Source organism: Hippoglossus hippoglossus, chromosome 18, assembly GCF_009819705.1.
Source record: "Hippoglossus hippoglossus isolate fHipHip1 chromosome 18, fHipHip1.pri, whole genome shotgun sequence".
NCBI lineage: Eukaryota > Metazoa > Chordata > Actinopteri > Pleuronectiformes > Pleuronectidae > Hippoglossus > Hippoglossus hippoglossus.
Genome location: NC_047168.1, coordinates 1,445,329 through 1,458,691, shown reverse-complemented (window position 1 = coordinate 1,458,691; position 13,363 = coordinate 1,445,329). Strand labels below are relative to the sequence as shown.

The following is a 13,363-nucleotide window of genomic DNA, read 5'->3' as shown; positions in this document are numbered from 1 at the left end:
CAAACATGTTAGCCATAACAACTTTATACAGTGATTATACATCAATTTTCGGGCCAAAAAACAATGAATGCAGCATTGAATACTAATTTTGCCAGTTGTTTGCTAATTTATTCATGACAAGTTACTGCACACTTGCTTTTGTACCAATTATTCAATTAGTTGATCAACAAATTAAAGGCCAATTATTTTGATACTAGATGAATTGTTTGAGTCATTTCGCCACCACATTTCTTTATCATATCTGACAGTAAATCGAATATTTTTGTTACGCTGTTTGAACAAAAAACACATTTGAAAATGTTTTATAAAATTGTGACCACTTTCTGACAGATTAGACCAAGCAATTATTCAAGAACATGATACGCAGATTAAATTATACAGGAAACAATCGTCGGTTGCAGCGCTGGAAAGCATTCAACGTTGTTTTGTTTGCTTGTAATGTGCTTATTTTTAAAACAACGCATTATTGTCAGGGGCACACAGTCTATTCTCTGGTCTTCAGACGATCAGAGACAATGTTGAGCAATGAACCGTCGTGGCAGATGGCTGATGGGATGGTTAATGACTATGGTTCTGCTGACTTCTGCAAATTATTCCCCAGTGTTAATGGCACAAATGCTTTGCTGACATCTGTATTGTGCTATTGGAGCATATTTTTTGAAAAGGCAGCTGGAGAGGAGGAACAGCCAATTATCACTGTTCTATTTAGAACATGATGCTCTGCGGCCAGTTAACCAGCGCTCTACTGGGTGACGCCACGCTGCAGAAGAGAACGCTGACACAGAAAAATGAAACAATATGGTAAAACAATAAGGGAGGAGGAGGACGGTCTGGTTGGGGAGTCGAGAGGGAAAGTGGTACAGTACTCTCCTGTTACAACTGCTGCCAATTTCTAGTTTCAGATGCGTTTTATATATTAATAAATAAATAGCACAATTGAACTGCTCATTAGCTTAAACTTTAATTTATTTGACATTCAACAAGTGAGCAAGACTGATGTTTGCTATAGTATCAAACTGTCTACATTGTAGGCTAAACACATTTCCTGGTTGTAGTGGATTTATTTTCTCTAAAAATAAAAATAAAACGTTATCGTACTGATGGAATTAGAGCAGTAGAAATATACATGATGTTGACATCAAGACGAATACATGCAGGATGGGCTGAAACTGCATTTACTGCAAATATAAAACATGAGCAGATCAGAAAACAGGGAGGCTTATTACAAAAACATAAGAAATCACATCATTATATTTGAAATAAAGACCCGTCTACAATATAAGCCAAATCAAATAGAGGTCCAGTGCTCTCTGCGGTTGATTCATTGTTATTGTTATTGGATTGTTACTCTAAACACCAGAAGTCATGTTGTTTCCTTCCCTGGGTCTAAGCAACTCACAGGAGCAGCGGCTACGATTAGGTTTATAAAAGGATTATCAATCAATAATTTTTTTACAATCATTTAGTCAATGGTGTACGAGAAAATAGAGGAAAGGCAACGATATTCGAGTGATCCAAAACAGAAAAGATGCAACGTCTCATGTTTGAGATCCGTTCAGTTCACCATTCACCAAAAAATATGAGGTTCATTAAACAGCGCTCTTTTAGCCATTCATACACAACACTGGCACACACTGCATGTCAGGTGCTAACGTGCCGGATGCCGCTGAACGGTTCCCCAGACTCTCCTTTATCAATATCCACACGTCTGCCAACATATGAGTTGATGTTGATTTAAGCGACACAGCACCACGACAGTCAGAACTACCTCGGCATGATAAAGCCGACCTTCTCAATCCTCCTCGAGGCAGCAGTTAACATGTTTTTATCTCTGGCCCCATTCCAACTCTGGGATAAGGAGGTGAGCAGTTCAGAGGGATCCACCGCCTCCAAAACGTGGCTACAGTGTACATGCCAGACACATGACATGGTTTTCATTGACAGGTTTAATCTCTTCTGGCAGCATGCAACCCTCAATGGAAAAGCATGCAATCCATCCAAATGCCCCTGGGAGCCTGTGTTTTGGCCTCAAACAGTTCCTACTCTCTTCATACAGCCGCTCATAAATATCATCTGAAATTCACCTGATGCCACACTTACACTTACACACACCCCCCATTTCAATTGTATTTCAATTTACACAAATCTCCCATAACTTCTGCTCATCTAGTCCTGTGGATGCTATGCTTCTGAATCTGTCCACTCAGTATTAGATGCCCCCCCCTGATGACACTATGCTGATGACACTCAAATATATGTCCCGGTTAAGCCTTAAAACACGACCAGCTTATCCGAGATTAAAGTGTCTAAGTGACATTAAAAACAGAATGTCTGCTAAATTCAGTTAAAATCCAGAAAACGGGGAGATCCTTATCATTGACCCTAATACATTTTAAAGTCTAATTTGGGCTTTTTTTTCTAAGAACACTCAAGTCTTTTCTCAGAAATCTCTGTCTTATTTGACTCAAACCTTCATTTAGAGATGACGAAAACATTCCTAACAAACCTCATGTCAGAGCTTAAGAGACACAGAAACCATCGCACATTCATTTCTTCATTGTTAAATTTATGTAATGGTCTCTTAACTGGTTACTACAGAGAACTATGCATGTACTTCAAGTAGAACAAAACCCAAGAGAAGAGATCATATTACTCCCCTATTTATGTCTCAACATGGGCTACTAGTTTATCACAGAATCCATTTAAAGATTCTATTTGTGACTTTTAAAGCACTTTGTGGCCTTTTCCCAGACTGCCGCTGAATTGCTTTCCCCTTATCAACCTGCACGTACTCTGATGTCCTCAGACAGGATCTCGCTGGTACTACCCACGTCAGGATGTAACACTGAAGGGTTACAGAGCTTTTGCTGTTGGGGCACCGCAACCTCAGCACAAACTATCTGTTTAACTCAGACTTGCAAGATTAGTAGTCTCTAAAATAGATTCTGAAAACAGATTTCTTTCAAAAGGCTTTGGAATAAGCTCCTTTGAATATTTCATAAATATTTTTTTATTATTTTGCTTCTGTAGTAGTTCTTCTTAACTTTACTCCCTTGAGGGATTTGTTTGAATGTGTTTCTTAACTGTTTCATCCCTTTAAGCACTTAATCTCTTGTATATGTTCTATACAATGCACTTTATTGTTATATTCACTGATAATCAGAACTGTCAATTCTTTTCTTTTTGACTTAATCAAAAAGAAAAACATTTAATGAAAAGTATAAGACGCTTCACTGGTTTCAGGGGCCAGTATACACGTACCCAGTTGTTCTCAAGGACATTACTGAATGTCTACCAGCTCTGCAGCATTAATGTAACCTCTGACCTTCCAGTTAAGTGAGACAAGAAAGGGTACACTGTCAAACATGCCCACAAGAACTGCTTTCATCATAAATGCTGACTACTGTGTTAGTCATTTTAAAAAAACATGTCATTTCACATCATATACAAACAGAGGGTTTGTCTACACTGCCACAAGTTGAGTTCTTAAACTAACATGATGAGCAGTGGTAAGAGCTTTCCACAGTAAACATGCAGAATGTGGACAAAGTGCGGACTCCAAAATGAACTGAACACAACAAACTCAGCCAAGCTATGTTGTATGAACTAAATACAGTATGTTCCACTAAACACTTGACCTTGTGATTGGTTTGTACACAAGTCACACACACACACAAACGCAGAGAGAGAGAGAGAGAGAGAGAGAGAGAGAGAGAGAGAGAGAGAGAGAGAGAGAGAGAGAGAGAGAAGCGGTTAACTGCATTAAGTTGAAGCATGTTTTTTTGAATGGGGGTTATTGTCTGAGTCTCATTTTGCCCTGGGGAGGCTCAGTCAGCCCCACATGACTGGACAGACTGATGCATCTTCATACCAGCCACTGTCTCACCGCTCCTGGCTGCCTGACAGGGGGAAGGTGCTGAACACATTCAATGAAACGGGGTTTTTTTAAAGCTCGTTTCAAATACAGACTTTCCGTCAGGACCTCTAAGCTGAGACGGTCCCTCAAAAGTGAACAGATGAGTCCAATGAGGAATTTGCCTTGTGGTGGGTTCAACAAATGAAAAGTCTGTAAAAACACACCCTCTGTGGTATAACTGGCTGAAATCTGTGATGCTCTACTGTACCCGTACTACACTCTGAACTCTGCCTTTTATGGACAAGGCACAAAGAGAACTGGGCTCTTTCTTTCTTTTGGTTTGATGGGAGGGGGGGGGGGGGGGGATCATTTGTAACATGAATACTACATGCAGCTCGTCCTCGTGCCTAAGTACACGATAAACGGGAGATCTCTAGTTATGGGAGACTGAAGAAAGAAAGAAATCGATTATAACTGTATTGTGGTTGTCAGAAAAGCCAGCCCGCTTCACCCGTGCCTTTGATGAGGACACGCTCGTTCCCCCCCGAAAGCCGTTTGATGAATGTCACAATTCCACGCAGCTCTGCACACAGCTCAACAAAAACACGCGGGGAAACATATAACTGTCTGCTCTTCGAAAAACGGACATCCTCTGGGGATTTCGGCGAGAAAAGCACAACTCAGCGGAGTCAACTTTCATCAGCGTTTCACCTTATTCCCCCCCCCCCCCTCTCACATTCCAAACCTCCTTCCGATGTCAGGCGGCAGATGTTGAAGTATAACCAGTACAGATGTGTCACAGTGAGACACAGAGGTTATGAATCAAAGCTTTCGGTGACACTGGAGAATAAACACAAGGGCTAGATCGAGAAAAGCCACTGCGGGACATGTCTGATTTGAAATGCAGCGCAGGATTCAATTGCCGTTATTCTACATCGGATTTGGTTCGTCCTGATAAAACCAGGGATCTAGTGTGAGAAAAGTTTGAGCAGCATCACAACGGAGCGCGTCTGTCTCCGCGCAACACACAAAACACGACCGGTGCCACAGTTGGGAACTCGCTCCCGTGCCGGGGGGGGGGCTCCGGCGTGTCCAGCAGCAACTGGTAGTAGATGTTCGGAGAAGTTGGACAATGCTCGCCCCGCTGTCTCTTTTACCTTCGTCCCCGGTGGGTCCGCCGGCTCTTCCCGGAGCTCCGTTCAGCAGCAGGACGGAAAGAAAGAGCAGCAGACGTGCACATGTCGCCGGTGACGTTTGGCCATTTTTCTGCCTGTGTTTACTGTACATCCCTGTGACCCTCGGTGCCGCCGGCTCGTCCTCCCTTTCCTCGCCGTTCTTCGACACTGCCTCCCTCGCTCGCTCCGCCGGCCGTCGAACCAGCCGGGACTCACGCGCGCCACTTCCCCCCTGCTCCGTCACAATAAAGGTCCGAGGCGCGCATCGCAACCATCGCAACCATAGAGTTGCTAATCCCCCTCCCCCCCCCCCACATCTTAATTTAGAATTTACATTCAAAACTGTAATAAATTATTCTGTGTTTTTTATTTAGATGCTTCCACATTGAGGTCAGTTTGGTTTGGCTGACACAGGTCGACACCACCCACAGTTTGCCTTATTTACACGACACATTGAAAAACGTGGGTCAAAACAATTTTTTTTTTCAAAATGAAAATATTGTAGGTGTCTTATCTGTCTCATAATTCTATTTTGCATTATGGCCAAAGGAATTGCCAGCATCAGCAGTATTCCGTGTAAAGCTGTTCGATAGCAGACTCAGATATCACAGCTTCCTCGTTTGAAGTGTCCAAATATTTCTGGAAATCAGTGAAAACATGAAGAGAGAGAACAAACTGAGAACCAACTGTCGGCTGAAGTTACATGATTCAAACAGGCTGAACTCTGTCATATATGGTGATACTGTAATCTTGGAGCAAGCTGGCACAAGAGTTCCCTTAAGGACTAATAAAGTCTTATCCTTTCTTCTCTTATCTTATCTCATCTCATACTATCGTAATTAACACATTTTTGCAAATAGGCTATATTTCCTGTAAGCTACTTGAAGCAGTGATAAGATTTTACATCATTTATCCAATTTCAAACCACAATATTCAAACTTCGAAAATAAACATACATTTAGCAATTTCAGACTCCAAGTCGTAATGTAAACATCGCTTTGGACAGTGTCACATTATAAGAGGCAAAGGGCTTCGCTTTGCATCATTTCGTTTTCATATTTCATATCGTGATTTAATTTGGTCAAATTGTAGCAACAATTGGGCTGCTCATATTAACGCACATTTTTAAAACACATTTTTTTCTCCAGAGGGGCAGCTCAGTCAAAAAGGGCAATCAAGCAACTTTAGCCCTATGTTGTGTACGTTCATCATGTAATGTTACATCTTAAGTTAGAATTTACATTCAAAAGTGTAATAAATAATTCTGTGTTTTTGTTTTTTTAGATGCTTCCACATTGAGGTCAGTTTTGTTTGGCTGACACAGTTCTCTGCAGGCACACCTGCAGAAGGGTGGTCGACACCACCCACAGTTTGCCTTACTTACACGACACATTGAAAAACATGGGTCAAAACAATTTGTTTTCTAAATGAAAATATTATAGTTGTGTTATCTGTCTCATAATTCTATTTTGCATTATGGCCAAAGGAATTGCCAGCATCAGCGGTATTCTTTGTTTTGTTTGTATGCGTTTGGTTTCAAGATATACAGTTTATGAATGTAAAGCTGTTCGATAGCAGACTCAGATATCACAGCTTCCTAGTTTGAAGTGTCCAAATATTTCAGGAAATCAGTGAAAACATGAAGAGAGAGAGAACGGGGAGAACAAACTGTCGGCTGAAGTTCCATGATTCAAACAGGCTTGTTTTATTCATTCATCAGCCTGGGGACATGCAGCTGCAAACAGGCTGCAGCTCCACAGCCAAATAAACTACACTGGACAATTAAATACCACCAAATGCAATATCAAAAAGATGTATTAAGTACTTACATCTTATTCTTTTATTTAATGTGCACACTTTTCGCTCTAATATGTTCTCAATTTTGGGCTTTTACTTTGAAATTCAAATAATCTGTCATCCGGTCGTTTTGTGATTGCCATTGACTTGACGCCGCTCGGCGCTCGATAAAAAACGGGCTGGATCTGGCTCTTGTTGCTTCAACGTAAACTGAACTGTCAGGGTGCAGAAAGACTTTTCTGAGAACTGTGAATGTCTCAGCTATGGAGTTTGATTTCAAAATGTTGGTTTCGTGCATCAGAATTGATCAGAAATAATCAATTAAACAATTACACGATGAATCAAAGTAAAAATAAACATGTAAAACTGTAATTTGTTAGGGGAAAGAATAAGCTGAATGGAAATATATTTTTATTTTAAACTACATTGCCATCACATAGGAATTCGTGAGGGCAATGTTGCCTGAAGTAATTATATTATGTAGAAATGTAGTCTTAAGGAATATGTCAACATTTTGTGAAATAATATTAGCTTTATATTGTAGTGTATGATCAGTAGAGTCATATCAATCTGTCTCTATGTTAAGAATGGAGTTGTACAGGCTGCACGTTAGTGTAGTTGTAGTAAGAATAATGATGCCTCTTTAATTCCCACTCCTCACCTTGAACATCTGTTCTACTTAAAGCCGCTTTCAGACACACACTGAACTCTGGAGAACCTCCAGACATTCTCCAGAGGGGGCTGAATGTGTGAATGCAACTGTCCCAGTGAGAGTCTCGAGACTTTCTCCAGACTTTCTCCGGACAGCCCCCTTTAGTATTAAGTCCACAGGATTCATGAGTGAGCATGTTGATGTCGTTGCAAAACTGAAAAAACTAAATCTCAGGTCAAGAGAGCTTTTGGTGATAAAGGCCAAGGCCAGTGTCCATGTGCTGTAAAACAAAACAAAAAAAGATGTCTGCAGTGGAGAATCTCTTTTTGCTTTGTCCATGTGTGAAAGGCCAACTCCAGAGAAAGTCCAGACCAAATTCTGCAGACATCCTCTGGAGTTCATGTCTGAAAACAGCTTAATTGTGGTGAGTGGGTACAATCTCCATGTGAGAAGTGAGACATCGTCAGAGGAGTCAGGCCAAGAAAGTTCAAGAGTAAAGCTGAACTGTAGATCGGTTCAAAAAGACTTGGAGGCCATTCAAAACCAGCGGTTATCTCTGATATCCATGGAAACTTTTAAAATGTCAAGAATTATATTTTGGTCTGTGACATTAGTTCTGGTTCAGGAAGCAGAGGACCATGGGTAATTTAGCTTCAGTGAGCGGGACCTGTCAGAGCTCCGGTCAGGTTATTGTTTTCTGTACATGAACCAAAGGTTACAGTTGCGTACATAATCTCTCTGCTCACAAACACAATACAAACCGAGCTTCGCCAGCTTTTTTCTAAACCTGCGTGTATGTACAGAGACCAGAACCAGCATCTGCTCTTAGAGATGGTATCTGGCAGCCCACATTAGAACAGTGGTACTTGGCAGAGGGGAAGTCACTGGCGGTATATGTGTAAACTCAGAATATAAAGTATCTTCAGCCTCAACATTAGCTTCTAAAAACCTGGCAAACTCAGCCAAACAGCCACATGAAGCTCTGCATCTCACTTAATACACAAAAGCAGCTGGAGCTCTGTTTTAATTGCTGAATACCCTGTCTTTAAAACTTTATCGGAGCTCGTGCTGTCTGGGAAAAAAAAGAGAAGACATAAAAAAAGGGGGTGGGGGTGTAGTACAATGTAAGTGCAGGGTGGCAGGATGTCAGAAACACAGCGCTGCCCCACTCTGTTGTAATGTGTATGAATTATTTCTCATCAATTTGCATAAAGTTAGGAAAATGAGACAGAATGAATAATGCATCGCAGGGCACCACTTGCATTTCCATTTTCACTTCGGTCGCCATTTACCCACACACAAAGATCCCATTGAATATTTAGATTACCGGATGGGGGGAACTTTATTGAAACAGTTACAGCTCCACGCAAAGTGTAAAGAAATGCATTGTGTTCACAAATAAGTTATTTATAGGCCCCGGTGTCCGAAACATGTGTTTTCATTTTGGTGCAAACAAAACCTGTGTGCTTATATGACTCATATGCATACATTACAATAACAAGGAAACTGTCCATCTTCCTGCTACAGCAGCGTGGTGATATCATGTTCACTCCCACAAGATAATATCTTGTGTGAACAACTTCATAGCATGAAGAGGATTATAACTTGTGAAACAATATATAAATATATTTTTTTGCACCACAAAACTTAACACACATCCATAAATCTGGGACAACATTGAAATATGGATTTCAAGAACCTGTTATTATAAAGTTTCATTTTCACTAATGATTCTTCTTTTTTCAAAATGTTGAGAAGATATACCATTAGAAACCTTTAGAACAGAAACCATGGTTTCTTCTTTACGTAATTACATTTATTTATTTATTGTTTGTGTGAGTTTGTGTGTAAGAAGATAGGAATATTCATAAAGGGGAAACATTGCACACTGGTTTTACTGATTTATTGATTCCTTTATTCCTGGCATTTAAATCTAAATCACATCCAAAAAGTGTGTGTGTGTGTGTGTGTGTGTGTGTGTGTGTGTGTGTGTGTGTGTGTGTGTGTGTGTGTGTGTGTGTGTGTGTGTGTGATAAGTTTGTGGGAGTGGGAAAGACACGGATGCCTGTGATAATAATCATACAACTATGAGGTAGTCTATACCTGTGGATGAACTGCCCTAATAAGGCCAATTATGAAATATAATTTCTTGTGATAATAATAATTTAACTGTAAGGGATTTGTGGATGAAATACCCTCAAAAGGGTCAACTATGGAATTTGATTGCTCGGAATCAGATGGTAAAAGTTTAGTAAAACTGTGGGTTTCATCCAGCCACATAGAGCTGTTTTTTACATTTATCAGCTGGGACCTCATGACCAAAAAACAAGACTTGGAAAAACAGATTGATCCTTTTATCTCCAGTGAAACCGACTTCTCCAATGGACTGTTAACAGGACTTCCTAAAAAGACAAACAGGCACTTACAACTCGTTCAAAATTCAGCTCTAGGGTTTTTTAACCAAATCTAAAAAGACTGCCCACGTCTAGTGTTTTTACATTTCTACACTGGCTGCCAGAAAGCCACAGAAGTTTCACAGCTCAATTATAAATCTCGGGATGGAGCTCAAATACCGAACAGACATGATCACTGAGGAGGGGTCTTCTAGTGGTGAGAAGCAGCCGTTAGTCAGCACGCAGCACAGAGCTGGAACCAACTGCCGGGTGATCTCAGGAATGATCCATCCACTGCAATTTTTAAAACCAGGTTGAACACGTTTTTTATTGAAGTGCCTTAACTAAGCTATTTTACAAGGTCATGCCGTCGTTGAATTATTATTCCATTTCTATTTAATATTCTACACTGTTCCATTGATTTAATGTTTTTCCCTTTCAACTTATTTTTTCATTTTCACACAGATCTATCCTTTTTAATTTATTTAACCTCTTTTAATCTTTTCATCTCTTATTCTACTCTTTTAAATATGTTATTTTGCTTGACAAGTGTATAAAACTGGGGTTTCTTTCATTTTTATTTTCTAACGTCTCTGCACTGCACCTTGACTCTACCTCTGTGTATGAAAGGTGCTTTTTAAATAAACTTGTCCTGCCTTGTTTTTAGTTGTACACTATAGTAGAACGATTTGCATACAGCAATGAAAACCATTACCACTAGAGTAAAGGCATCTATTCAGTGTTAATTCAAACATCAAGCTTTATGCCTCTAGCATACTGAATACAAACATTTAGAGAAATTCAAACTTTATCCTCCTTCCTCTTTGTGGTATATTCTCCCATCTGCACTCTTCATATCTGAGCTCTGTGCAAACTCAATCTCAACAGCTTCACTTCTCACCCACAGCTCGGTCTATAGTTCAGAAGAGCTGCCCGTGTCCTCCAGAGGACATGTCTCCATGAGATGGTTCCTCCATAATGTGTGGGTTGGCTAGTCAGGAAGCCCCGGTGTCATCGTCTATCCTTTCCCCTGCCATGGTGTCATGCTCCCTCTCTTTGACATTGGAATTATGGCGGGGATTTAGACTTAGCGTGAAGGAGGGGGTGCTGGATAAGACGGATTTATTTCACCTCATCTGGAAAATGTCTCCTCCTCCGTTCGACCATTTCAGTGACTCTTTATCCTGCCAGTGGGAGAGTCGACGTTAGGCTCGGTCACTGAGCCGTGGCACTAATGGCCTGTTTTTTTTGTTGTTGCTCAGCTCTGTTTGGGGGGGGGGAATACTGTCACCGCCACTTGTCACAATAAAAAGGTCAAAAGCTATAAGACCCAGACACGTCTCTATAAATCCACCGTTGCACTCACACTGCTCTGGGAGAGAAAAGCACTGTCGACATCAGAGAGGGGAGAAGATAAGAGTTAAGATAAGCCTTATATGTAGAGATGCAGAGCTGCAGACTCTCCCCCTGGGCCCCGCCCACCAGCCGCAACAAAAGCCCCATCTCAGTGTGTGACTCGGCTGTTTACGACACCAAACACACTAAATCAGGCCATTTCATGGGTTTGAGGTGCCTGTCGTCCCTGTAAATTCTTTCTCCTGGATCTCCCTCCCCTTGACAGACGTCTTCACCCGTCTGCACTCCTTCATGCTGATGGTACACGAATCAAATGCACAGTATATCTATTAAAAACTAATCGCTCCTATGGTCATCTTTAAAATGTTTACCATCAACTGACAACGACGCACAGTGCGGAAACTTATGAAATCGTATTGTTAGGATATGTTTTTGGAAAGCCACAGTAATAATGTTAGAAGGTCAGCTGATGTTGAATGAAGAGCAAAGATTGTATATAAACAATATCGACATGACTGCTCCACAAAAGTGAAGCCAAAGAGTCTCCATTGCCCCCTGGTGGCTGGCTGCAGTATAGGTTATAAATCCTGCCTCGTTGGGATAAAGATCATTACAAATTAAAATAAAAAAAGGATTTAAAGCTTGAGAATTAATAAAAAATAGGTTTTGCATGATTGAAACTAAGTGTTGAATGCCCCTGCCTTCGGTTACTGACTTTTCTTCAAACCATCAGTTTCTTGTTGTAAATTTCAGCGCGCTGCTACGCAAGGTTTCTGGTATATTTACTGTATTGATTAAAGTCGGGCCATGTACTCAACTTAACGCCCGGACCCGGTATGAAGCCGTGCATCTTCCGGTCTTGGGATGATTGTCTCTGAGGCTTCTCAATCATACTCCAATTCATCGTTATGAATGGTTATCATGATGATGATCTTAATTGTGGTGCCCCCTCCGACACTTGGTGCCCTGCGCCCAGCACGTGATGTGCACGGTGGGAGCGGTGGCCCTGGTGCTTAATGTGACCAAAACAAATGTTTAACTGGATGTTAATTATTGTAACCATGGCAATGAAGGTCTGTGGATAACTGCTTTAATCCACAGAGTAAAAAGCTCGGAGAGAAGTGTCCTCGTTCAGAGTACTTGTTGTAAAATTCTTGTGTTAGAGATGAACATGTGCTGCCAGTTATGATGGGAACCACAGCGAAGCCTCGTTCTACAGATAACAGCATGTGTGAGAGCTCTGTGCCAGAACATATTTCAAGCACATGTGATCGTTTTATTTGGACTGTCCACATGTACGAACAATGAATGTATGTCTCATTCAACCAAGAACATGCTTAGACTCTTCAGGTTTTTGCCGGGAAACTTTAGACAGATTTTTTTAGCGTAGATTTAAACTTTTTTGTTAATTAATTCATTCATTTTTTAACGTTTTACATTGATGCACTGTGTGAAATCATAAAACAGGCATATTGAGGCAGAGCAGAGCCAGTCTAATATGTCATGGCACCAATTTTCCAAACAAATCCCAGTTACCCCCATTCTCAAGGTGCCTTTGGGCAAAATGCTGAACCCCAAATTGCCCCTGAGGGCTGACGACATTGTGTGTGTGTATAAAGAGAAAGTGCTGCACATAGATGCACTGTATAAATGTGTGTGTGGATGGCAAAACTCATCCATGTTATAAACACAGCTCTAAATAAATACTCGTCATTTATCATTTACCATAACTTTGAATAAAACCCCTAAGAGGGAATAGTTATGTAGTTAAATACCCAGGGAACCCAGCAATAGCATGTAATCCTCTTCCACACCCGTACCAGGGGAATAGAGTCCACTGTGAGAGATGTTTCAACCCCTCTGTATGTGAGGAATAGATTTGACCACAGGTCAGAGCCCCATGACCTGGTAATAACAAGCTTAAGAGAAGTTTTGTTGTGGAAATAACAGGAACTGGTCCCAAATGCACAACTCTACTAGTCTACTCAGTGAATACAAATACTTCAGACAGGATTCCAGCAGGACAGACAGGGCAGGCAGGATACAGGAGGGGTCGATAGGCAGGCCAACTAATCGGGCGGAACAATTAGTCTCTAGGACAGGTTGTGAGTCGCAGGTAAAGCACAGAGCAAAG

The 13,363-nt window shown here is 41.0% G+C and overlaps 1 protein-coding gene across 1 annotated transcript in view; it reads right to left on the bottom strand.

The window, feature by feature from the left end:
- adam19a (ADAM metallopeptidase domain 19a) overlaps positions 1–5,249 on the bottom strand; it is a 201,814-nt gene extending 196,565 nt beyond the window's left edge. The window contains exon 1 of the mRNA XM_034615091.1: positions 5,014–5,249. Within this exon, the coding sequence (XP_034470982.1) occupies positions 5,014–5,143 (130 nt within the window). The 5' untranslated portion in view covers positions 5,144–5,249. The remainder of the gene's footprint in view (positions 1–5,013) is intronic.
- Positions 5,250–13,363: the final 8,114 nt, after the last annotated feature.